Raw genomic sequence first — 26,126 nt, 5'->3', positions numbered from 1 at the left:
GAGCTAGACGAAATGTTGCAGCTAGGGGTTATCGAACCCTCCGATAGCCCCTGGGCATCGCCGGTAGTCCTGGTACCTAAAAAGGATGGCACCACCCGATTCTGTGTTGACTACCGGAGGCTAAATGACAAGACGGTGTCTGATGCCTACCCGATGCCCCGGATAGACGAGCTGTTAGATAAGATGGCACGGGGCCAGTATCTCACTACCATTGACTTGTGTAAGGGATACTGGCAAATTCCCCTAGCCGATGATGCCATCCCCAAGTCGGCGTTTGTCACTCCGTTTGGCCTGTACCAGTTCAAGGTCATGCCTTTCGGAATGAAAAACGCTCCGGCTACCTTTCAGCGGATGGTAGATCGGCTACTGGATGGTTTTCAGGAGTACGCCTGTGCCTATCTAGATGATATCGCCATTTTTAGTCAGACCTGGGAAGACCACATACACCACATAGGGGCGATCCTAGATCGCATTGGGGAGGCTGGGTTAACCCTAAAACCTAGCAAGTGCCACATAGGTATGGCCGAGGTACAGTATCTGGGCCACCGTGTAGGATGTGGGCAGCAGAGACCCGAGCCAGCCAAGATCGAGGCCGTAGCCAAGTGGCCTACCCCCAGGACTAAGACCCAGGTGCTGGCGTTCTTAGGGACAGCCGGCTATTACAGAAAATTTGTCCCTGACTATAGCACCCTCGCCAAACCCCTAACCGACCTGACGAAAAAGAACCTTCCCCGACTGGTTGTCTGGGCCCCAGAGTGTGAACAGGCATTCCAACAACTCAAGACTGCTCTCACCAATGCTCCTGTGTTAACTGCTCCTGATCCAACTAAAAGATTTCTTGTTCACACAGACGCTTCAATGTTTGGATTGGGGGCAGTACTGAGCCAAGTGGGAGCCGATGGCGGAGAACACCCCGTAGCCTATTTAAGCCGCAAACTGCTGCCTCGTGAAGTGAGCTACGCCGCCATCGAGAAAGAATGCCTGGCCGTGGTGTGGGCCCTTAAAAAGTTACAGCCCTATTTGTACGGACAACCTTTTTCCTTACTCACAGATCACAACCCGTTAGTGTGGCTAAACCGTGTGTCTGGAGACAATGCCAGGCTGCTGCGCTGGAGCTTGGCGCTACAGCCCTTTGACTTTACTATCCATTACCGGCCAGGAAAACAAAACGGTAACGCTGACGGGTTATCCAGACAGACTGAACTCGAGAAGTGATCTGTGAGTACTCTCCCGGACATCCCCAAGCCGATCCGTTGGGATCAGACTGTGTATGCCGGCTTGGTTCTGGGGGAGCATTGTGGCAAAACTAGCCACTTCTGGACTGTAGTTATTAAAGGTTGTCCGTAGGCTGAATATGTACTGTGTATTTTAACCTGTGTATGTACCGTATTGTGGCCGTTCGCATGCTGGCAGCCGTGTGCTGCCAGCACACCAAGCATTCATACGACGAAGCACGGCTATCCTTAGTCGTCCATTTTAGTGGGAGTATCTTTCTCGTGCAGCAAGGCCTGTTGGGAAAGTCACAGTGCATGATGGGAGAAATCCCCTGGAATTACTGTCTGGAAACCCCTTGCATGGGGAACTGTATAAATATACTGCCTGTGAATAAACCGAGCTAGTTGACTCCCAAACTGTGTTTCGTCCGGTTATTGGGAGGATTGGGAATATTGCCTTGCTTTCTATTCTGACTGTGGATTTCCTAGATGTACCAACGGATATCGTATGCTGATACATTGCATTCCGTTACAGTAGCCACCTAGTCACAAACACTGGCCAAAGTTAGCGTTCAAATTTGTTTTTGTGTTAAAAAAGCAAAAAACTAATATTTGGCCAGTGTTTGTGACTAAGTGGCTACTAAGAAAGACTGGACATACTCCACTTCCAATACCTTGGGTTGTCTACTTTTGCAAATGGTATGCCATCATGGGGGTAATTCTCATTCCTGGGCTACCATACGCTCTCAAAGGCAACATAACCAATCTGGCAAATTTCAATGTTAAAAAAATGAAATGCAAGCCTTATATGTGACTCTCTAACTTTCCAAAACACCATGAAACCTGTACATGGGGGGTACTGTTATTCTCGGGAGACTTCACTAAACACAAATATTAGTGTTTTAAAACAGTAAAAGATATTACAACAATAATATAGTCCATAAAAGTGCCGTTTGTTTGTAAAAATTGCAAAAAACGTCACTTTTACTTAAAATATCATCGTTGTAATACAATTTACCAATTTGAAACACTAATATTTGAGTTCAGCGAAGTCTCCCGAGTAAAACAGTACCCCCCATGTACAGGTTTAGGTTGTTTTGGAGAGTTACAGGGTCAAATATAGTGCTTGCGAATTAAATTCTCTGCACTTTCTCCCTGTGTTGTCAGGCATGTCAATCAAATTTTAATTAATCAAATCACCTAATTATGTTAAAAGATTACTTAAATATACACGTAGAATTTTAATACATATGCATTTATAGGTATTTAAATTCTACGTGTATACTAATGTAATATTTTATGTAATTATATGTATTTATCTATATATATATATATATTTGCGGTTATTTGCATTTTATATATAGATAGATATATATAGAATGTCATTCTAAGTGTATTTTGTTACCAATATATATATATTAATAACAAAATACAGTTAGAATGAAATTACATATGTATATATAATTTATATTAAATTTTGTTTGAATATTTTATTTATTAATTTTATTATTTTATTTATTTATTATTGTAATTATACATATTTATATATATATAATATATGTGTATATATCTATTATATATATAATATATGTATATTATATATATGTAACGTCATTCTAAGTGTATTTTAATACTAATATATGTACTTATATTAGTATTAAAATACACTATGTATGACGTTAAATATATATAATATACATATATATTATATATATAATATATATACATATATTATATATATATATATATAAATACATTTGATTTATTTTTAAACATGTTTAATATATTTTTTTTATACTTCCCACCAGCAGGGGGACTGTCTAATATTTTAGACAGTCCCCCTGCTGGCAGATCCACAGCCAGCTATAGGGGGCCATGTGATCGCTCTTTGAGAGCGATCACATGGCCCCTGGGGGCCTGATTTGTGAGGCAGTCCTCCCGAAGCGGAGCGCCGGAAAGGTAAGCAACCCGGGCGCTCCAGGGCTTAAAGCCGTTACGGCGTGCTATGCGGTCACAACGGCTTTAAAGCCCACTTAATCCGTGACGGCATAGCACGTCGTAATGGCGGGAAGGGGTTAAACCTTTGTACCTCTAATTTAAGACTATATCCTCTTGTTGTGGTAGTTTTTCTTCTTTTAAATATAGTGCATATTGTAACTAAATTATTTCATGTCCAATTACATAGTCCTATGATTTCATTATTAAATGTTAGGTTTTTCCCTAAAACCCTGCATTGTGTTCATTCTACCTAAAACACAGTGGTTGGTGGGCATGTTCTTAAGCAAAGTACACACTGATATCTTTCTTAAATCCCTGCCTTTGTTTCCATTGTAACCAGTGAATAGTAGTAGGAGGCTTTATTAAAAAGTAGTGAATACAGTGATGTAGTAATAAAATGCAAATGGCCATTTTATTATGCATTTAACCTTCAAATTCATGCATTTTCACATACACTTGCAATATAGCATCCACAGAGAAATATACCTGCATAGTTCTAAACACAGTTTCATATTACACACAATTGTTCACGTTATATTCCAAAATACACACATCTATCTACAAGTCAATTGCCATGTCTGTATCCCTGAAAATAGATCACAATGCCCAAACACAAGCTTCAGATGTCCCTAAGAAGTAGGCACTAGGTTGATTTTGAGTCTGACATCAAAGGTATTATTGACCTTCTGCAGTTTCTAATTTTGCTCCCTAAGTTATGAAATGTCTTCCTTGTATAACATAGCTCAACATCGGACACCGCAAGACTTAACTTGGTGGAGCTAACTGAAGCTCCTTTTGAAAATTTCAGGTGTGGAGTTGTCAAACTATTAGCAAATAGTTCAATTACTTACTCTTGGAAGGCACAGGCCAATCCAGGCACAATAACCACTATACAGGTGTCAGGATTATAGTTGATTCAGCACGCAGAATAGTATCACACCTAGGACAAAGGATAACGTCTAACCAGACCTTAGAATGGCTGGACTTAACGTACCGGAGAACAGTCAAAATACTTGCCGAGGTCAGGGACACAGAACGAGACACAGTCGAGGATACCAGAAATACGGGAAGTCAAAACGAAGCCAAAGTCAAATACCAGAAATATGCAATCAGGAACACACTCTCAGATAACCAGCTAGGGGAAAGCACGACAGGGCACTGACAAAAAGGTAATTTGGGTTTAAATAACCCTCCTTAGGCTGTAATTGTCTGTTTCTGACCTCTGACCACAAAACGTGCATGCGCATCGATGACGTGATGTTGCACGCACGTTGGCACCATCTTTGATGTGGGCGGAGGCAAGTCTTTTATTAAAACCGGAACCGCAGCGGCGGGCATCTCTAGGAATGCCGTACTCGCTGGGGACCGGGATAGAAGGAGGTCGGGCAGCGGTTTGCTGCGACCATGGTAAGTATTTGATTTTATTGTTGGCATAGCCGCTATGTTTCATTGGGGCCACGCCGACAGATACGCGGGGAACCGTGACAACAGGGTTATAGTGGTTATGGTGATTGGAGTGTTCATCTAAGGATTAGAAAATCCACAAAAAAAGTATAGTTTATTCAGCACACGCCACCACAAAAAGGAACATAATCATCTTACAGTTGTATTTCAAAGACTTTTGATGAAATGCAATATCTCTCTATAATATGCCACCAATGTCAAAAGTTTCAATAGCTTTCCGAATATGAGATTTTGTTGGAAACTTAAGGATTCTGCACAATTGGCAACCTCCAAAGAAACGGTAAACACTACACTAAGTAATAATATAATAATATTAAGATAACTCCACAATTATCTGCTTCTCTCTGCCAAGTGCAGGAGGTGTGAGTAATTTAAATGCACTGCACATAGCTTTGAAACACAAGATGTTCTGTTGCGAAAAGGGTAAGAGACCTTTGGTGCAATCATAGGCAGAGGTAAAAGGAGCAATGACTTTAAATTATATTGTAAGTGTAATGCAGTCCAAGCCAGAGTCTGGTTTGACCTGCTACAATCTCTTTTTGTAAAAACAATACAGAGAAATACATTTCTTAGGACTAGCAGTTAGGTAAAGGGGCAATGAACTCTGTGGCCTGAAATCTTGACAGTAATCTGCTTGTTGAATTTAGCAATTAATCAAAGGTACTTTTCTGCAGAGATTGACCTTCCTGATCTATGCCCTGGATTTTTCTTCTCCCACATACTTCATAAATTAGATACCAATGTCTGTAAAATAAATGTAGGATTGTGATTTATTTCATATCTTAAAAGGGCACGTCAGGCACCCACAGATAAGGTACGTGCTTAGATAAGATTACAGCAATGTATAATGGGCGTTTTTGGTTTGAATTATTTAATAATCTATTTAAGATTTTTTTTTTATTTTAATTATAATTAGTTTCTCGCCATAAATGCTCCTTTTCTGGCCTGTCTCCCAACCTGTAGTGCTTTTTATTTTCTGCATTCGACATGATGTACATTATGTCACCACAAAAGAGAGATGACAAATAAACAACTCCCAGAAACCCTTTATGTAATATAAACCACTGTATTTGAGATAAACTCCAGCGTTATCGACCATTTTTTAGCTTTGGATTTGAAAAACATGAAGTAGAAACCGGAGGGTATTCCAGAACTTTCACATTTTCATTATAGCCCCTGCACGTCAAAATAATTAAATATTTATTTTCATTTACTAATCCTTTAAAGAAATATATATATAGAGATACACAGTTTTAGTCTACATGGTACGCCTTATGTTACAATATTTAGGTCAGAGTCTGAACTATTTGCATAGAAACAGAAATAACAATGACATAAGAATTTTTACTCAAAAATAAAGACATAAAAATGTACATATATCCCACTTACACGAGTTTGTAAAGAACCTTGATATTTATGCACAGATAGTGAACTCTGTTATATAACTTTTATATAACATAAAAAGCAATAATTGCTTAACATACTTTCCTTAACACAAATTGACAATTTGAGTTTAATATTATGTAATAAGCATCCAGTTTCTCTGAACTTTTGATTTCTGTAGGATTGCAAGCTGTACAAGACTTGCATAATAATCAGGCAGTATTTCAAAAAAAGAAAAAGGACCATTAAGTTAAGTTAAGTTAGTTCTCTAATTAATAAAAATAAAAATATACATTGTCTAAGTTTAGTTGAATGGCAGTTTAAAGTAATGTATAAATAGTATTACACTCCAATAAGACTTTTTAAGATGTTCCCACAATATGATTCAATTTGCTGAAGATGTGGCAACTACCCGGGATCAGATATCCATATATGGTGGCTGAGTCCTATAGTCAAAGGTTTATGGAATTGGGTTTTCAGTTTATTCTTTAAGTTAACAGACATCAATTTAGAAAAAAAAACTGTAACCGCTTTACTTCATATAAAATGGAATTTAAAGAATACTAATCTTATTTGTTTAGCTATACATTGCATGGTAGCAGTAAAGATATTAATTGCCAGAAATTGGAGGTCATCAACTTCATTTCAAAAAATGTATTTGTTCAACCAAATTAAATTCCAATTATCCATGGAAATCGACCTCCCATTAAGTACATTAAATATACTTAAAAAAAGAGAAAGATATAAATTATGTCTGGATAAATTAAAAACAACATAGTGTTATCATATAGAAGTAATCAAACTACTCTGAAAAGGATGTTTGATGTTTTATGATGAATGATATTGGTATCTTAGATATAATAAATTGATTGCTATCAAGGGATGAATATTGTATAACAAAATATGACTAATTTGCAAAAAAAAAAAAGAGAATGCATGCATTGTCTTTGTTCGTGTGTTTATTCTGTAATGTATAATAATAAAAAAATTCAATAAAGAATTATAAAATAAAATAGTTAAGTTTAAGTTAACTTAAACCTTTGTCTTATAGACTAAATAACACTTGTGCGTTATCCCATAACATAAATTCAACATTGTTTTATCTTTACTTAGTCCCTTAAACAGTTAAACATTTAGCAATATATATAGACCATGCATCATTTTGGGGCCTATCTTCTTTTAGAAACATTTAAATATATAAAGGGAATCAACACAGCAAATGAGGAGAGTATATTTAAAATAATGAAAACTACCATAAGAGGATATATGTGTACTCATATTAAAGGATTACTCCAATCACCATGACCACTACAGTGATTTGAAGTGGTCACATTGGTGGAAGTCTGGCTGTACAGTGTTTCTGCTTAAAGCACTGCATATTCAGAGCAATTTGCACTTATGTGCCAGTGGCTAGGTGCACCACTGGCACACATGACCTGGGTAGCCCAGTAATCTGTTCCGTGCTACCTAATGTCAATTCTGTGCATATTTTACACCTGTCATCAGCATGCACAGCATGCTGGTAACAGGCACATGGAGATTATCCCCTTGCAGACAGAATCTACAAGGGGACACTATGCTCATTCCTCCCTTCCACTGTGAGCTCCCTCCTTTACAGCCATTTTCTTCCTACTAAAAATCCCTCCTTACTTCCAAGTTCTGTGGTTCTCCACTCACCATCCTCATGGTGGTCTAGAGCATGAGAAGCCTGTGATTGGATGGCCCCTGTGATGTCTGGAGGGTTGCAGATGTCAGCACCGGAAGCTTTGCCCGGTGCTAGATTCCAGGTAAGTAATACATTACTTTCTAATAATTTAAATGGGAAATGTTCAGTGAGGCATTTTAAGATATAAAAAAAGAACAACTCAAGTTTATAAAGAGTTACATAGATCCCAGTGCTGCACAGAATGAAAAAAATAAAACCTTTTCACTTATTTAAAAAATAGACTGAATATTTACAGATCTAGAATTTCATCACATTCCATCCAAGCAATCATTTTCTCACCATATCATCATCTACTCATTGCTCTGTTCGCTTGTGGAAATAGTATGAAGTGGTGTTATTGTTATCTCACAACATTTTCTCTTGGTCCTATTCCTTCAGCTTTCATCAGATCATGAAGTCACAATTTTATGCGACAATCTCATCCTCCTTAAGCCACTGAACACGATTTTCCTTCTTCTTTTAAAGCAAACTCAAATCAAACCAACTAAAACATACTCACATTTCACACACTGGAAAGCTATTGTTAATTCAGTCACTATCACAATACCTTCCACAGGAGAGAATAGATCAGTGGAAATTACAATAGGGCAGTTAAAATTAAAACCTTGGTCTCCTATTCTGCCTCTATTTCATGTTTGTTTAAATATTAATAACAACTTCTTCTCCTAAACATGTATTTGGTCTACAATATACTGTACTTTACTTATTTGATTCCTACCTACTCACTTTTCCTTTCACCTTTTCCTCACATTTCTATGTCTACAAAGGCTAGACTTGGTGTTCTAAATTAATTTCTCAGCCCCGGATTAGTTCCCCTGCATCATGCAGAGAGACTGTAACCAGTGGTGTATCTTGGTTTTGTGCTGCCCTAGGCAGGACAAAACTCAGACACCCCCCCGCGCGCGCGCGCGCGCCACCCAACCCTTCCCCCCTGCCCCGCCTTCTAAATACACACACATTCACTGACAGATACGCATACACTAGCTAACAGACACACACAGTCGGACACACACACACTAACAGACACACACAGTGAGACACACACACTAACAAACACACACAGTCGGACACACACACTAACAAACACACACAGTCGGACACACACACACTAACAAACCCACACAGTCGGACACACACACTAACAAACACACACAGTCGGACACACACACTAACAAACACACACAGTCGGACACACACACACTAACAGACACACAGTGAGACACACACACACTAACAAACACACACAGTCGGACACACACTAACAAACACACACAGTCAGACACACACACACTAACAGACACACACAGTGAGACACACACACTAACAAACACACACAGTCGGACAGACACACACTAACAGACACACACAGTGAGACACACAGTGAGACACACACAGTCGGACACACACAGTGAGACACACACAGTCAGACACACACACACACTAACAGACACACACACACAGTCAGACACACACACACAGTCACACACACACACTAACAGACACACACACACACAAACAGACACACACACACACAAACAGACACACACACACACAAACACACACACACACACACACACACACACACTAACAGACACACTAACAGACACACACACACACACACACACAGACACACACACACACACTAACAGACACACACACACACTATCAGACACACACAGTCAGAGACACACACACACACACTCACATTAACACATTTTTATTTTTTTATTTTATTTACTCCCCCCCCCAGCCTCCTTACCTTTGGGAATGCTGGGGGTGGGGGAGGTTCTCCCATTCCCTGGTGGTCCAGTGGCTGCAGGGCGGCACTGGCGGGCAGGCTGGGCGGCCGGCGAGGGAGCTCTTCCCCTGAGCTCTCTGCTCAGCTCCCTCGCGCGCCGCCCGCAGAGTGAGGCTGGGAGGCGGAGCCGGAATATGACGTCATATTCCGGCTCCCAGTCTCACTCTGCGGGCGGCGCGCGAGGGAGCTGAGCAGAGAGCTCAGGGGAAGAGCTCCCTCGCCGGCCGCCCAGCAACCAGCAACCAGCCCAGCATGTCTGTTAGCCGCAAGGCTAACAAGACATTTGCCTTGGGCATTTGGGGGCGGCGTTTTTTGCCGCCCCCTGGAAAATGCCGCCAAGGCAAATGCCTTGTTTGCCTCGCGGCTAATACGCCCCTGACTGTAACAATCTGCTCTGCGTTGTTCTGGAACTTTTAACGGCTACTGAATAGGAATGAAGTAGGGGGTTTGTGCAAACAGCAGATCTTTTAATCAGACAACTATATACTGACATTATGCCCAAATATACATAATATTTTGAATTATGTTGCAATTTTTTTTTTGAAGTTTCAGATTTCTTATAAATAAGTGTAGAGTATTTGTCTTTATATTATATATTGTTGCACCACCAAAGCACCATATGATAAAAATAAAGTCTTTTCAATAGACAGGAACATTTTATTTCCTCACTAGTGATGTCCCGAAAAGTTTGCGCGATGTTCGGTCCGCCCCCTATTCGTCATCATTGAGTAAACTTTGACCCTGTACCTCACAGTCAGCAGACACATTCCAGCCAATCAGCAGCAGACCCTCCCTCCCAGAACCTTCCACCTCCATGACGAATAGGGGGCGGACCGAACATTGCGCATGTTCGCAACCGCGAACGCGCTATGTTCGCCAGCGAACGGTTCCCGGCGAACTGTTTGGGACATCACTATTCCTCACTATTTCTGTAAATGATAAGTGAATATATACTGTAAACAATTTAAATGGTTTATATTTAAATAATTTCTATTTTTAGTTTTTTTATATCAATTTATTCATGAAATCGTAGTTTTTATTCTACATAAACATGGTAGGTATAGGTAGAAGAGAACAGAATGATGTATAGCCAAATGTACCAATATCTTTTGTAACCAAAATGATATTTAACCATTATATAATTACCAAATGAGGAACCAAAACAAGGGAAAGCAGTGTTCAAAATGAAAAAACAAAAGTGTAAATAAATAATTGTTGTTTCATAAATTAAAAAGTTATTTTGTCTCTTTAGTGTTATTTGTGTAAAGAAAATTCAAAAAACACCAAATGGTAATAATCGGTGGGAGTGTTTGTAATCCAAATAAGATAGAGATGGGTTGAGTATATATAACCTCTTCAATATATTCAATACTTCATATAATAAATTAGCAAGAACAAATATATAAACTCTAAAATAATGACAAAGAACCAATTAAGACCAATAAACTGTATAATTTCATATACTAAAATTGATATCTACCAATAGCATATTTGTCTTTGATGTATGTTAGATTAGTGCATTCGGTTTCAAACAAATTGTGATTCGTCCACATTTTGGGTGACAAGCGATCGGCAATTCGTCTGAAATATCGAACTCTGAAACGCTATATGATGAATCATCATGATTCGGAGTTCCGTCTGTGGAACCAAACAAAAAAGATGACCGATGTTTAGAGGACAGCTACGAAATGTTGATTTTATTATTTATTATAAATAAGAAGTGACCAAAAGAGGGGGAAAAAGAGTTGTACAAAAAACTATATGTATACATTATATTTAATAACAATAAAATATATAAATATAGGTTTTTATTTTTACTCTCCTCTTTTTTGCCAAACTCCATAAAATCAAATCAAAAACAATAATATTAGCATTAATGTTTTAATAAACCATTCCAATTGTTGGGAGGACCTAACTGCAAATACATTATATTAGTATACAGGACAAACATAAAAAAAGGGATATGTCTTACACAAAATATTACTACAAGATGTTCACATTATGTATGGAAGTCAAAAAAGTGTGTGCCTTGATCAAGACCTACAAAAAACAGTAATAAACAAGTGAGAAAGGCGCAGAAAAAAAAATATTGATCAGTAAATAAATAAATTGATTAATTAATACAACAGAAGCAGCACTTTAAAGTGCACTGGCCCAAAAACACACTGCATACAATAAATATGATAAAAGGTTCACTGTGTTTTTACAAACAAAAGTACATATATGACTCAAGCAAGGGGTAAAACTGTAATACTGCAGCACAATATACTGTGATACCGTAGTACGATATACAGCCGCACTCCAATAAAGTGACTACGTTTGTGCAAAATAAATTATTATCTATACATATATGAAATGTGAAAAATACATCCAAGTGCATTAAAAGTGCTAAAACACTCAATGTGGTTTTGTGCATGTAAACCCAAAACATGATAGCAAGTTACACTAAAAGATCGATGTAGTGAAGTTTCAACTCCAAATGGGGGGGACATAAAAAGGAGGGGAAAAATGCATTTAGGGTAATATTTTAAGACATAATAAATAAACTTCAAATGGAGTTGTAATAAAACTCACAAACAAAGAGCAGAGCAGTCTGCTCTAACTGTAATAGTCCAAAATAGGATTGGGAATAAAATATCACCGGGTCCGTGGTTCAGTGCGACCGCCGGCTGACATCAGATGCAGCAGGTAGTGACGTACTCCCGTTTCTTGGAAGTATCCAGATCGAGTGTACAGCCAGCCCTGGAGTGTGAGCCTGACGGAGTATACAGAAACCGGCGGTCGCACTGAACCACGGACGGACTGTTAACACAGAGGGACCCAGTCATGTTTTATTCCTAGCTGACTGCTAGCTGCTTATTTTTAATCCCTTACTAATAAACACTCTTAGTGCACTTGGATGTATTTTGCATGTGTGTAGATAATGATTTATTTTGCACAAACGTAGTCACTTTACTGGAGTGGGTCTGTATATTCTACTACGGTATCACAGTATATTGTGCTGTAGTATTACAATTTTACCCCTTGTGTGAGTCATATATGCACTTTTGTTTGTAAAACACAGCGCACCCTTTATCCTATTTATTAAACAAGACCTACATTTCCAGTCTTCTACAATCAAAGTGTTACCATGAAAGGTAACACCATTCCTAAACAAAGTGAACACAAACAATCACAATTGTTTTGACCCATTATAAAAAATCCAATCATCTATATAAGCATCGTGTTACCAGTACCATTTTTGGTCTACATTACGAAATCAATTTGCAATGGCAAACCCCTTATAGCTTATCAGAGAAAGCTGCAACAAAGGATCCAATTGAAGGAAGTTTATTACTAACACAGGGAACCAAAGCACAATTCTTTGTGTAATATTTCTAATACTAATTACCACAAATAGATACCAAACCATGTAACACCAAAAGGGATATATTTTCATAAAGAATATTAATACTTCATAAAGATATCGAGGTCAATAAATGCAAGCTTTTCCAGGATCTTATATATATATTTGTTTATTTAATACACTAAGTTCCTTTGTGTGCTTGCTATTGCTGGTATACTTTAATTATGTAATGAACCAATGTTTTTTTTTCTCTACAATAATATATTAAATGTTTATTTAATACCTTAAAATTCTCTTCTGTTAAGCCTTCTTCTGTCTTGGCATCCCTGATCATTGCTGCAACATATCTTTTAATAAGGTTTCGCATTACCTCCTATGAATGCAGAATAACATGTAGAAAAAGAGCGTAAATGATATCATAAACTTGGAATTGTATACATTATAGCAAGACAATTGCATTATTGCATGGGGTATAATATACTGATGTGATTAGTGAGAAAGAAAAAATAATTAATGTTGAGGAGACAAATCAATCAACATAATGCAAGCAGACCACCGAAAAAAAACATTCCTCTTTAAATTGGCTTTAAGAACATGTTGGCATATGTTTTTATTGTGCCTTTTAACATCATGGGGTTTCTAGATAGCAGGGGGGGGGGGGAGGGAGTAGAAAATATACTAACACAGAAAAGAGGTATTGCTGCCTAAGTCACATGTGCCAGGGGTGCCACTAGCCTCCGGCACAAAAAGTGTAAGTAACGCTGGATGTGCGGTGTTTCAAGCTGATGCACAGTACAGCAACACATCTTCCTCCATGATCACTTCCAAAAGCAGAAATGGTCATGGACTTTGGAGGAACCATTTACGTTTTCTGTTCACTTCAATTCACTGCATGAGGGGCAGCTTGCTCAGACAATTGAAAGTGAAGTGCATATGTCCATGGCAGATATTTTATTGTGTTCTGGTGAAGGCGATATGGCAATTTATATGGAAAATGTGCCTTTTTGTCCAATTTGCAAAATGGTCAATGCTAACTGTTAGTCGGTATCAGAAAAGGCAGATGTGAATAGCATGCAGACAAATGCGAGAGGAGACCCTGGACCATGGTCATTTTTATCTGCAACAATCTGCCAGCTGCTCTTTACCAACAAGCAAGGGAACAAGCCTTTTATATATATATATATATATATATATATATATATATATATATATATATATATATATATATATATATATATATATATATATATATATATATATATATCTTTGTGTATAGTTAAAATAGATGTACATGTATCTTTGTACATATCTTTGTGTATATTTATATATATACCTAACCTACCACATCCCTGTAAACTCATCTTTTCAGTTTGGATTGTAAATGATTAAAAGTAAAATAAAACATTCATATCCAAACCTGTTTACTTGTGGTTAATTACATTAACAGATGCAGCACAGAAGGGAGATAGAAGGTAATAGAAGGCTTGAAAGTTTTTAATTAAGTAGTTTTCACTAATAACACTTGGCTAGGTACCATGTTTTGGTTTATGCCATGACACATAAAAAACATTAGATTTTTTTATTTTTTAGTTATAGTTTCCTTTCAAAATGTAAACAAACCAATAATATTAGTCTAACACAGTTTTGGCTGTGTTTTAAAGTAAATATGGCAATAAAATTCATCCATTATAGTGTCTCTTTAAGCGATATATTTATTGGGAATTATAACTCAGCATTTTGACATTTAATATTTTTCTCTGGAAGCCTAGGGCTTGCTGATGAGAAACTGCTTGAAAATAACCATCTCCTGCCAATATATTAGACCATTGCTGACATCCCTCATTAATATAAATCAAAACAAAAATATGTAAGCAAACTAAAGGGAATGCATAAACATTATTTTTCCTTGACATCGAGAACACTAACCAGAGAGAAACAATAAATGACTGAGATAATACAACCTTCTCCACGGCTAATCTGATAAAAGATATATGGAACTTAAACGAGATTTTAAATGCCATATGCAGAGATTATGCCAATAAGGGTAAACATTAGACATCATTCATATTGGTCACTGTTACAGTGAAACAATTATTTAGCACAGTCATAATGATTTGAAGTGAGGCTGTAATCTATGTTTTACCTGTGTCTGAATCATCTCCAAATATATTGAATACTTTTAAATCACAGAGATACATGTATCAATGTAGAATTTTGAGATATGCTTGCCTTACAGCCAGTCCAGTGCCCCCAGTTACTCAGCCTCAATTTCTCCTACATTTGGGGTTACCATAGCAAACATAGTGCATGCTATGTGGTTGCTCTGAATGGAGGGCAGAAGGGCCATCGGTGGGAGTTTTTTAATGCTCTCCCTTGTCAATCAATTCTTTGGCATAGAGACTATGCTGAAGAATTGACTGACGGGTGGGAGTAAGACCTATTTTAAATAAGGGTTTTTCTCCTAATCTGTACATTTTCTAGCAACTCTGAAAACACAGTGCATTGGTAGAATTTGATGCTCTTTAAAAGGAGCATAAGTTGTACTTTGCATGACAGATACCCTTTAAAGTTGATAACGGGGCATACACAAGTTTACATGTCTCCTATATATCCCAAAAACTATTCCTACAAAAGGGCACTGCATTACTATTCCTAATTCTGCCTGTGCTTTTCAGACATGTACTCATAGAAATTTGCTATCTTCAATTTTTATCCTGCAGAAGAACATGCATAGAACATAGCATATTTTGCAATATTTTATTTTTGATGAGATATGGCTGGAAAACATTCCAGACACCAACACAACTTTATGGTATTTGACCTAAAAAATATGCTATATTGTTGCATGCTCAAATAACAGAGGTATATAAATTAACATGTTTTGCAGCATTCTGAACCTTAAGCCTTTGCCAGAGTATGTGTGAATGTACGGGCTAAGAAGAAGTGTTGGAAGTTAAACAGCCTTCAATAGAACAAGAGGATACCATGCTGAATAAACAAGACTGTGTTCTCGTAGCAGTGCAAAGGTTTACTCTGTATACTGAATTGCAATTCCTCCATTGAAGTCTACAGGAAAATCCAGTATGCAGAGTAAAACCTTTCTCAACTAAGGGAACGAAGACAGCAGAAAATACATTGTATCTGTCAGTTATCTTTTTCTGGCTTGATAGGAACATTCCATTACAGTGAGCTATATTGGTAATGGAACGAGAATTGCCCCGTTGCCCTATTTTTTAGATTGGTTTGACTTTGATTTCCTACCTAGTGTCCACCAAGTGCCACTCCCCTCATTTCTTTTTCCAGTCTGAAAGTTGGAAGCTCCACCTTGGAGCTTCTGTTTACTCTCCTCAGCTAAGCCTGCAATTCATGGCTAGTTTATTGGCTGAAAGCATCACCTGATCAATCTCAGCTAATAAGCTAAGCTTGCACTACTAGGTTTAGCTCAATCAGAGAGCTTCCAGGACAGCAAGGAAAGGGCAGATCCCAGGTAAATAGTCTAATCATTCAAAAACTACTTACATTGGAGGCACCAGGTCACTCATCGCACCATAACCACTATAGCTATCTGTGATGGTTATGGTGTATGGAGTGTTCCTTGAATTGTCTCTATCACTTTTTGCGCTAACCTTCGGCTTCAGTTACAGTGCCCTCATGCCCCAGTTCCATTCTTTAATTACAGTGTTCACTTTTTCCCAGTCCCTGTACTAATTACAGTATCCTCAAGTCCTCCAACACACTTTTCTAATTAAAATATCAGCTATGGTTTTATTTGTATCTAAATAATGCACGATTATCATTTGTGCAACAATAAATATGATTTTTTTTTAAAGATACTGTCAGTTATTTTCAGTATCTAAGATATAGGCTTTACCATTTCTCACTATATACCATATAGATGACATATAAATAATATATAAATATGATTACCTGGTATTGATTGTGTCTTCGAAAATTGTCAGCTGCTCTCCTCTGTTAGAAAAGAAAAAAAAAACAGGTAAACATATCAATATTTACAACAATAATAGTTGAATGGTAATACATTTATGATGCTACCTCTGTGATTACAGCAAAATTATATTAATCATATTGTTTATAGATTTTATTATGGTTGCTATGCAAAAAAAAGCCTTAATATCTTTCAAAAACTCCTGATATCATAATTTTAATCTCGAAAGGCGTAAAGCAAGCTGGCAAATTACCCAATTTTATTTTAGCAGCCATTTTATGTTTCCCTATCTGTCTAGTCTGCATGAAGTTTAATGTACAATACCTTATAATTGCAAAATTTATAAAATAATAAAATAAAAAAAATAAAGAGAGAAAGCAAGATAGGTTAAAATTAGTGGCTATTTCTACTGACATGTGAGTGAGATTTCAGTTGGCTCTCATTTGTGTCACCCAATTTTTCATTTTGTTTTGTCTTTTACGTAGTTTCCTTATTGTGTTTTTTTTTTCTCAGTCCATATTGCCCATATACAGAATAATACTGCATCCTGACTAAACATCTGACTTCCAGTCCAGATTCCTTGACCTTACTGATGACTTATTTGGCCCTGACTAGCCAGTCCCATGACATACTTGTCGTTAAGTTCCTCAAAGAAAACCCAATGTGCAGTGCTGCTGAATAAATATCACCTACTCTATATGCCCAGAGTGCTTTTAGCATAATGTGAGTGAGTTTTATGATAAGTTTCTGTGGACTCGTCTCTGGTATCCAAAAACTAGACGTAATTTTAGAAATCCAGCACAGCAACACCGGGTCCAAGAATCAAGACTTTCCTGGCAAACATGGTATGTCTGGCAGGTATTCGTATGCATATTGATACATCATTTAATCAATTACTCCTGAATGTATTCACTAGAGTGACATTTCAAGTGTGTTTTTAAAGTTCAGGTGAAAGTAGAGACTAAGGGAGACTAAGGGGAAAAAAAAACATTAAATGTCTGGTTTTATTTAAAACGTAAAGGAACACTATTGTCACCTAAATTACTTTAGCTAAATAAAGCAGTTTTAGTGTATAGATCATTCCCTTGCAATTTCACTGCTCAATTCACTGTCATTTAGGAGTTAAATCACTTTGTTTCTGTTTATGCAGCCGTAGCCACACCTCCCCTGGCTATGATTGACAGAGCCTGCATGAAAAAAAAACTGGTTTCACTTTCAAACAGATGTACTTTACCTTAAATAATTGTATCTCAATCTCTAAATTGAACTTTAATCACATACAGGAGGCTCTTGCAGGGTCTAGCAAGCTATTAACATAGCAGGGGATAAGAAAATCTTAATTAAACAGAGCTTGCAATAAAGAAAGCCTAAATAGGGCTCTCTTTACAGGAAGTGTTTATGGATGGCTGTGCAAGTCACATACAGGGAGGTGTGACTAGGGTTCATAAACAAAGGGATTTAACTCCTAAATGGCAGAGGATTGAGCAGTGAGGCTGCAGGGGCATGTTCTATACACCAAAACTGCTTCATTAAGCTACAGTTGTTCAGGTGACTATAGTGTCACTTTATTTGTAAATTTGCTATTAAGTTAATTGTTATTGATAAAAAAAAAAGTAATGATCTACTTAATACACATTATACATGTTCTGATTATATACTGTAAAATTGTGTGTTTTTTTTTCATTTACTTTGTCAGCATAATCATTTGTCACCTGACACATGTTAATCTTAAAACTGGTTTATTATTCAGTACTGTGGTGTAGTTGGTCTCTTCTGTCTATTGAGACCTTTTAGTGATTAGTACTTTTATTAAAAGTTACGTTTTAACTTAACACATTTTCCTAGCATTCCATTGCTGTTATCAGATAGTGTATTCTCCGTTTCTCTCTCTTTTTTTGTTTTCTATTTTCACTACAGGCGTTATCCCCCACCAAGGAGCTATACACAGGCAGTAATTAATTTATTTTCTTCTTCTTTTTCTTCTCTCTAATAGTGGTTTATTTTTCTCTAACATTTTAACTGTTCCATGATTGATATTGCTACCCTGTGTCAAATTTAATTTGAATAAGATCTTTTTGGCTCAATAAATATCGTTAGTGTTCCAGTGCTTCTGGATTCATAAACAGTATCAAAATGCATTCATATGGTTCTCTACGGTGCTCCTCAATCTAACTACAACATACTATACAAATAGTCAACATATTCAGGCCTATTATATACATTAACCTGTTGATGGGTATTAGTTTCTTTGCGATGTCTAAAATCTGAAGACAACGTGTAGTAAATGACCCCCATTTTTTCTCTGCCTGTGCTGTACATGTCTCCCTAGTGCCCACTCAGATAGCAGCTTGTTTTAAAGCAACACTATAGTAACAGGCATACAAACATGTATTTCTGTCACTATATCTGTGAAAACACAACTTAGGGTCCCGGCCCCCAAATAAGCAATGTAAAAGATGATTTTACTCACTTTTATTCCAGTGTTGTGTGGGTCTGCTGGAGGCTGGCTCTGACCTCCTGGCTGAGATCATCACAATTCCCAATCTTAGCCAATCCAATGCTTTCCTATTGGAAAGAGCTGGGAGGCTATTGCATTTGTGCAGAAAAATGCTGGGCAGCACCAGTCTGTATCATCTCATAGAGCTGCATTGAATGCAGAGCATGGAGAAACTGAACATCAATACTGCATGCTGTGCGGCACTGACCCAGGAAGCACATCTAGTGGCCGCCTGCTTGACGGCCACAAAGGTTTTTACTAGGCAGCAATGTGCCTTTGATAAAATATCCAGTGAATACATTATGTATTATGTTTACATTGCCAAGCAGTGGTTCTGGTGACTATAGTGTCCCTTTAATACTCCTGCTCTTGCAAGACACCTTCAGCACATGCGGCAGCTGTGACAACAACAATAAGTAAATTACAACCCAAAAACTGGGTAATACCTAATGCATTGAAATAGTTAGGGGAGGGGCCGGCAGGATTTCTCATGCCCAGATACAAACAGGTAAGTCCTCCACCAACCTGCAAACTTAGAACCCACAATATTTCCAAATATTTGTCCTGACACTATAAACCATATGGGTCTGTTTACTAAGCACGGCATTCTCTCTAGATGGGCAGAATTCAGTAAAAATGGCAATATTCCAACTGGAATGACTTTTCTCATATTTACTAAATCCAATTTTTTAGAGTTTAGTCAGCCTTACCAAATCTGTACCATTCAGCTTGATGCATTTGGTGTGAACTTTAAAATTAGTGATTTTGCATCCAGTACCCTTACAAATTGTAGAATCTAGAATGTTTACAAAGCAACAATTTTAAACTAAATCAGGACCAAATACATCTGGTAGGATGCCCATTTCCAAATTATTGTTTGTTTGGTTTTTGCAAGCTTACAATTAAAGAGACACTCTAGGCACCCAGACCACTTCTGCTCAATGAAGTGGCGTAGGTGCCAGGGCCCTCTAGTTTTAACCCTGCTGCTGAAAACATAGCAGTTTCAGAGAAACTGCTATGTTTCACTGAGGATTAATCCAGCCTCTAGTGGCTGTCTCACTGAAAGCCACTAGAGGCGCTTCTGCGATTCTCACTGTGAAGATTTTTTCTTAGATGTTTTTGAGATGTGGTGAAGGGTGTCCATCAAAGTGTTGTAGCTGAAGCATTATTACAAATTCCTCCAAATTTGCTGATTATCAATTTTATAAGACGAATTACAAGCTCGCTTTTCCCTTTAAAAAATCTGTCCTTTAGCGCTCCAATATATTCTAATTTTGGGATTAAATTTAGGGTTAAGAAAAAAAAGGGGTTTAAGGATACAGATGTGGAATTTGAAAGATTATTTGCAAAATAATCATAATCCAATGATGGAACAGCAGAAGTTGTTATAGAATGTGAGTCACCCAGTGCTGTCTCTGCTCCTCCTGCAAAGAATTTCCTCTGTAAGAGATGGTTACTGGGCAGGTAGAAGTTATCCCTTTGGCGTCCTGTCCAGTCTCACACACAGGCCATGGAAGAGTTGGAACAACACAGAGTTTACATCTTCTATAACTATACCTTCAGCTCTGCTATCAAGCATAGGAGGCTGATTAGACTACAGAGGATAATGGACAAGGTTCCTGATATTTATCTCCTCTCACCGGCCCATATAAGCTCCAAAAATGGCACAGAATAAGTGCTGTCAATATGTGCCCTATACAGGACAGGTGCCTGCATGGTAACATATCCAGTGAATACAGTATGTTTTATGTTAAAATGAATTATCTCATAAAGAGTAACTAGGTTAAAGACCTTCACAAAAGTCTGTTAACATTAGACAATTCATCATTGGATTGCCCACAAACATTTTCCTCTATTTGTGAAATATAACCAGACTTTATAAACTTTTCTTCATGAAGTTAAAATACTTTACTTGTGGTCAGGTAAAGTACAAGAGGTCTATATTTTGGATATCACAGACCTTCATAGCGTGTTCTCGCTTGTAGTTCTCCGTTAGAATATGACATCAAGCAAAAGCCCCTCTGTTTAATCTCATGAGTTTGGATAAGATTATCACTATTATGCAGCCATGCTTGTTAATCCAAAAAGAAATGTGATTGCCATTTTGAATGTAATAAGGATTTGTTTCCATTATGTGGAAAAATTGGAAATTACTTTATATCATTTTTCAAACAACAAAAACAGATGTGTGAAAGCCTGAAATTGTTTGATTTGAGTCTTTTCCACCCTTTATTACTATGTATCTATAATTCTAGCCCAAGTGCATAAAGTCCATTATCAATTCAAGGCTTAAAGGACCACTATAGGCACCGAGACCACTTCAGCTCAATGAAGTGGTCTGGGTGCCAGGTCCCTCTAGTTTTAACCCTACAGCTGAAAACATAGTAGTTTTAGAGAACCTACTATGTTTCACTGGTGGTTAATCTAGCCTCAAGTCGCTGTCTCACTGACAGCCGCTAGAGGCGCTTCCGTGATTCTCACTGTGAATATCACAATGAGAAGACGCTGGACATCCATAGAAAAGGATTGAGTAATGCTTTCCTATGGGCGGTTTGAATGCGCGTGGCTCTTGCCGCGCATGCGCATTCGTATCCGATGTCGGCAGGGGGTGGAGAGTTCCCCAGCACAGAAGGAAGCCCGGCGCTGGAGAAAGGTAAATGGCTGAAGGGGTTTTAACCCTTTCAGCCCAGCAGGACGGGGGCCCTGAGGGTAGGGGGAACCTAATGACCCTATAGTGCCAGGAAAATGAGTTTGTTTTCCTGGCACTGTAGTGCTCCTTTAACAGTGCAAGGGTATATTAATAATTGCCCAGGACATACTTGAAAATGAGAAAAATCTCAATGAATACTTCCGGGTAAAATGTTTCATAAATAAAAAGTAACTTTAATTATGCAGAATGTATGTCAAAGTAGCAGTGTTGGAAATCTTAATCTAAATTTTATTTATTGCTAGCTAACTCAGCAAAACACATTCTTTAGTCAAGAAAGGATTATCATTACAGAGAATTTTGTAGAAAATTCTAGTTGACATTAGTTGTACTTACTCCTATTGTTCCAAAACTTTCAGGTTTTCGCCTTATGTTCTTCTTGCATACTTGTTTCCGTATCCATTTAAATAAATACCATATGGTCTTTGGGCTCGGGATTATATTGAAAGGAGTGGGAAGTGTTCCTCCTTCTTCAAAGTAACTCATCCAGAGTTTTGTTCTTGCAAACTTCCATTCGATATCAGCATGATCCTAAACACACATTATATGGAAATGTTTTGTAAAAAAACACTTAGAAATAGAGAGCCAAAATTAAAAAGTGCAAAACATTGTGTGGAAGATTAAATCTTAAAGAAAATATCTCTTGGATAAAAAAAATTACATAACATTTTCTAAATAGCAAAAAGGAAACTTTTTTAATTGTAACACTACTGGATATATTAACTCATCTCAGAATTGTGGGTAACTGACAAGAATATTACAAATTTTAGGGCAAAACTTTATCTATCTTAGCCAGTTAGCTTAGACTACTTACAGGGTTATTTACTAAATGGAGAATTGTCGGGAATTCAAAGTGAATTAAAAGTTAATTTCAAATTTAAAGCCAAATTAGCTAAATTGTCAGCTAGGCTATTCGCTATTATGGTCTAAAAATTGAAATTCACTTTGAATTCATTTTAAATTCTTGACAATTCTAACTTTAGTAAATAATCATGACAGGGTTATTCACTAAAGTGAGAATTCAAAGTTAATTTCAAATTTAAGATCAAAATAGCCAAAATGGAAAAATCCCATAAGTCATCTGTGCTTTCAGTTTGGCTACTCTGAGCTTAACTTTGAAATTCGTTTTGAATTTTCACTTTAATGAATATAGGAATCTATTAATATCACAGATGACAGACATGGAGGTAGCTGGCCTACTGCCTCCTCTTAAGATAGAGCTGTCTAGTTTCCAATGATGGCAGCTTGAGAAACATCCTCTACATTTACATCGCCATTTCTGGGATAAAAGAGAAAGGCGTGCAAAGTTAATGGAACCTATGAAATATGTATCGTATTTGCATTTGAACTTCACATTTATGTAAATGTCTATTAGAATATAACATTATCTAGATGTTTCTATATTCGTATTTAAGTAAACACTGCTATAAAACCACTGTTTGTGTGTCTGCACTCTATGTTAGTATTCTATGTGATTGGCTGAAGTACCTTTTTAAATAATGAAATTGTGTTATTAAAGCGTTATCAAGTTATTCACTCTTAAATATGTATTTGAATAAAAAATGTTTTTGAAATAGTTTAAAATATTATATTAATATTAAAATTGAATGTAAAAAATATACTTATGAGGAAATTAAACTTGAAAGATAGAATATTCTATGATACTCCACTAGAAGTTCTACGATATATATTGACAGATTTAGATATTAAACCCTGGCTCCAACTAGGGATAAGTAAGACTTCAGACATATGTGAAGGATATAAATTGACTACATTCAACCAATTACAATCAAAGTATAACTTACCTATAAGCGATATATTTAAATATCTAAGATTAAAGAACTTCTTAATGTCTAAATTAATATGTAAAGAACATTATATAACCTTCCAAATTGCTAATAGTAAAAAAAAAAAAAAAAAAGGGAGCATCGCTAGATTTTCTAGATTATTCAATCTAATGGACCAGGATTCTCAAATCCCTTCCTTTAATAAATGGGGAATTGATATTGGCAAAGCTTTACCCTTCATAGAGTGGACTAGAGGTACTCAATTAGTAAAACAATCTATTCATAACGTATCATTAATAGAAATCCATTTTAAATTAATTTATAGATGGTATCTAGTCCCAGCTAGATTGCATAAGATCGATCCTACCCATAGTAAAATATGTTGGGGATGTGTATTAGAAGATGGTACCATATATCATATTTGGTGGGAATGTTCTAGACTAAACAATTTAAAACTACAGATGTTTGATTTGGTAAAATCTATATGTTATGACATAAATGAAATCAGTCCACTAATGTTTCTATTCAATATCGGCTTTCCTACACAGGATAACAACATAAGCAGACTTTTGGCCCATATTTTCTTTGCAGTCAAAATCAACATCGCTAGATGTTGGAAATCCCATACACCTCCTGATTGGATAGAAATTATGGCTCAAATTGAATTTCAGCATAAAACGGAGACAAGTTATTTTTTTAACTCGCTTCCCAGGAAAAATGAAAAAATTTGGTCCCCCTTGAGTTCCAAATATTCTAGTAGTATTTAACTATATCTTTGGACTGTTCTCTCCTCTCTTCAAAATCGGCCAGAATTTGAATCTAAATTTGTATTTGTATTTTGTAAACATGTTTTTTTTTTATGTTTATATGTAAATTAAATATTTGAACTTTACTATATAACTTTACGATATGTATTAACTTATTGGTCATTTTGTATGTGCCTATATATATATATATATATATATATATATATATATATATATATATATATATATATGATGTCTATACTTATTGTTACACTTTTGATCCATTTGGATTGACGATGTTATATGGGATAAGCAAGAGTGTTTTTTATGTACTTGTTGAAAAATTCTATTGAATAAATAAGATTAATATAAATAAAAAAAAAAATTGAATGTACAGATTTTATCATATTTAAAACAAATGGCGTATTCGGCATGGTTTCACTTAATTGCTAGATAATAATAGTTTTGATTTAAGTGCAAAACTCTGAGAGATTATTCACTGAACAATAAATGATCAAGTAACCATTTAGTAAAAAATACATTATTCCAGCTACCTATCATTGCTGCAATAGTAAATCCATTGTGTTTTAGGAAGGATCATATGATGAACAGTGCCCAGAATTTGAATATTGAATTCCTTTGTAAATAAGAAGCAGATATATTGTGAAATGATAGCATTCGTATAGTGTTTCCTCTGAGAGCAGAAAAATGTGTACACTGTTCAGGAAATGTAAGAGTACAGAAGACAAGGAGCCATTTAAAAAGTATGTCAAATCCTGTATTGGCAAATTATGATTTTTGGAAAATCATGGCTGAGGAATTAACTACATATGCCTATCTATTCAAATTGAGACAGTCAACTCACTGTATGTATAGTAAAAATGAGAAATAAAAGCTGTAGACAAAAATGGATCGGTCAATATGAATTTTGTTCGGAAACAAATAACAGAAATAAATAAATTGGAAAACATGTTCCAGGGGATAATGCAAATTATCACACTACCATTCCTATAATGTGTTACTCATGTGCACTGGGGGCTATCTGGGGTGTTATACTCTACTGTATTCCTCATCAAAACTTGTCTCCTATTAGTACCTATCATTTATCAGCAGTACGATCAGCTAGCCATGTTTGCTTAGCCTGTTTACTTCCTATTCTTAAAAAATGTGCAGAATTATAGCATGCCTGGTCCAGATCTACTATTTTGTGTTTCACGCTTGTCTCTGCTGTCATGGCAATGCAAGTTTAACTGTTTATCTTTATTACACTTAAACTTTTTTAAAAAATGTGCCTCTATCTCAATGCCACATATGTGTAAACCTGTGATATTACTGTGACTATGTATGCTGTCATGGCACCGTATGTCATCTTGTTAAACTGTGCACAACAAAAATTAAAAATGTAAAAAAATAAAAATAACGCAAGACATTTTTTTGAAAAATATGTAATAAATGTTTATTCACTTATAATAAACTTGGCCAAATTACATAATCAGACACGCCTCTCTAGATTG

At 36.6% G+C, this 26,126-nt stretch overlaps 1 protein-coding gene across 1 annotated transcript in view; it reads right to left on the bottom strand.

The window, feature by feature from the left end:
- The window catches only part of TRPC4 (transient receptor potential cation channel subfamily C member 4), a 226,474-nt gene that overhangs the window by 11,461 nt on the left and 188,887 nt on the right, over window positions 1-26,126 (bottom strand). Inside the window, exons 8-10 of the mRNA XM_063429032.1 lie at window positions 22,416-22,610; window positions 16,857-16,898; window positions 13,213-13,302 (exon numbers count right to left, since the gene is read on the bottom strand). Of these exons, the coding sequence (XP_063285102.1) occupies window positions 13,213-13,302; window positions 16,857-16,898; window positions 22,416-22,610 (327 nt within the window). The remainder of the gene's footprint in view (window positions 1-13,212; window positions 13,303-16,856; window positions 16,899-22,415; window positions 22,611-26,126) is intronic.

Source organism: Pelobates fuscus, chromosome 1 (genome assembly GCF_036172605.1).
Source record: "Pelobates fuscus isolate aPelFus1 chromosome 1, aPelFus1.pri, whole genome shotgun sequence".
In the NCBI taxonomy this organism is placed as follows: domain Eukaryota; kingdom Metazoa; phylum Chordata; class Amphibia; order Anura; family Pelobatidae; genus Pelobates; species Pelobates fuscus.
The sequence above is the reverse complement of the archived record's forward strand: the minus strand, read 5'-3'. Positions and strand labels throughout refer to the sequence as shown.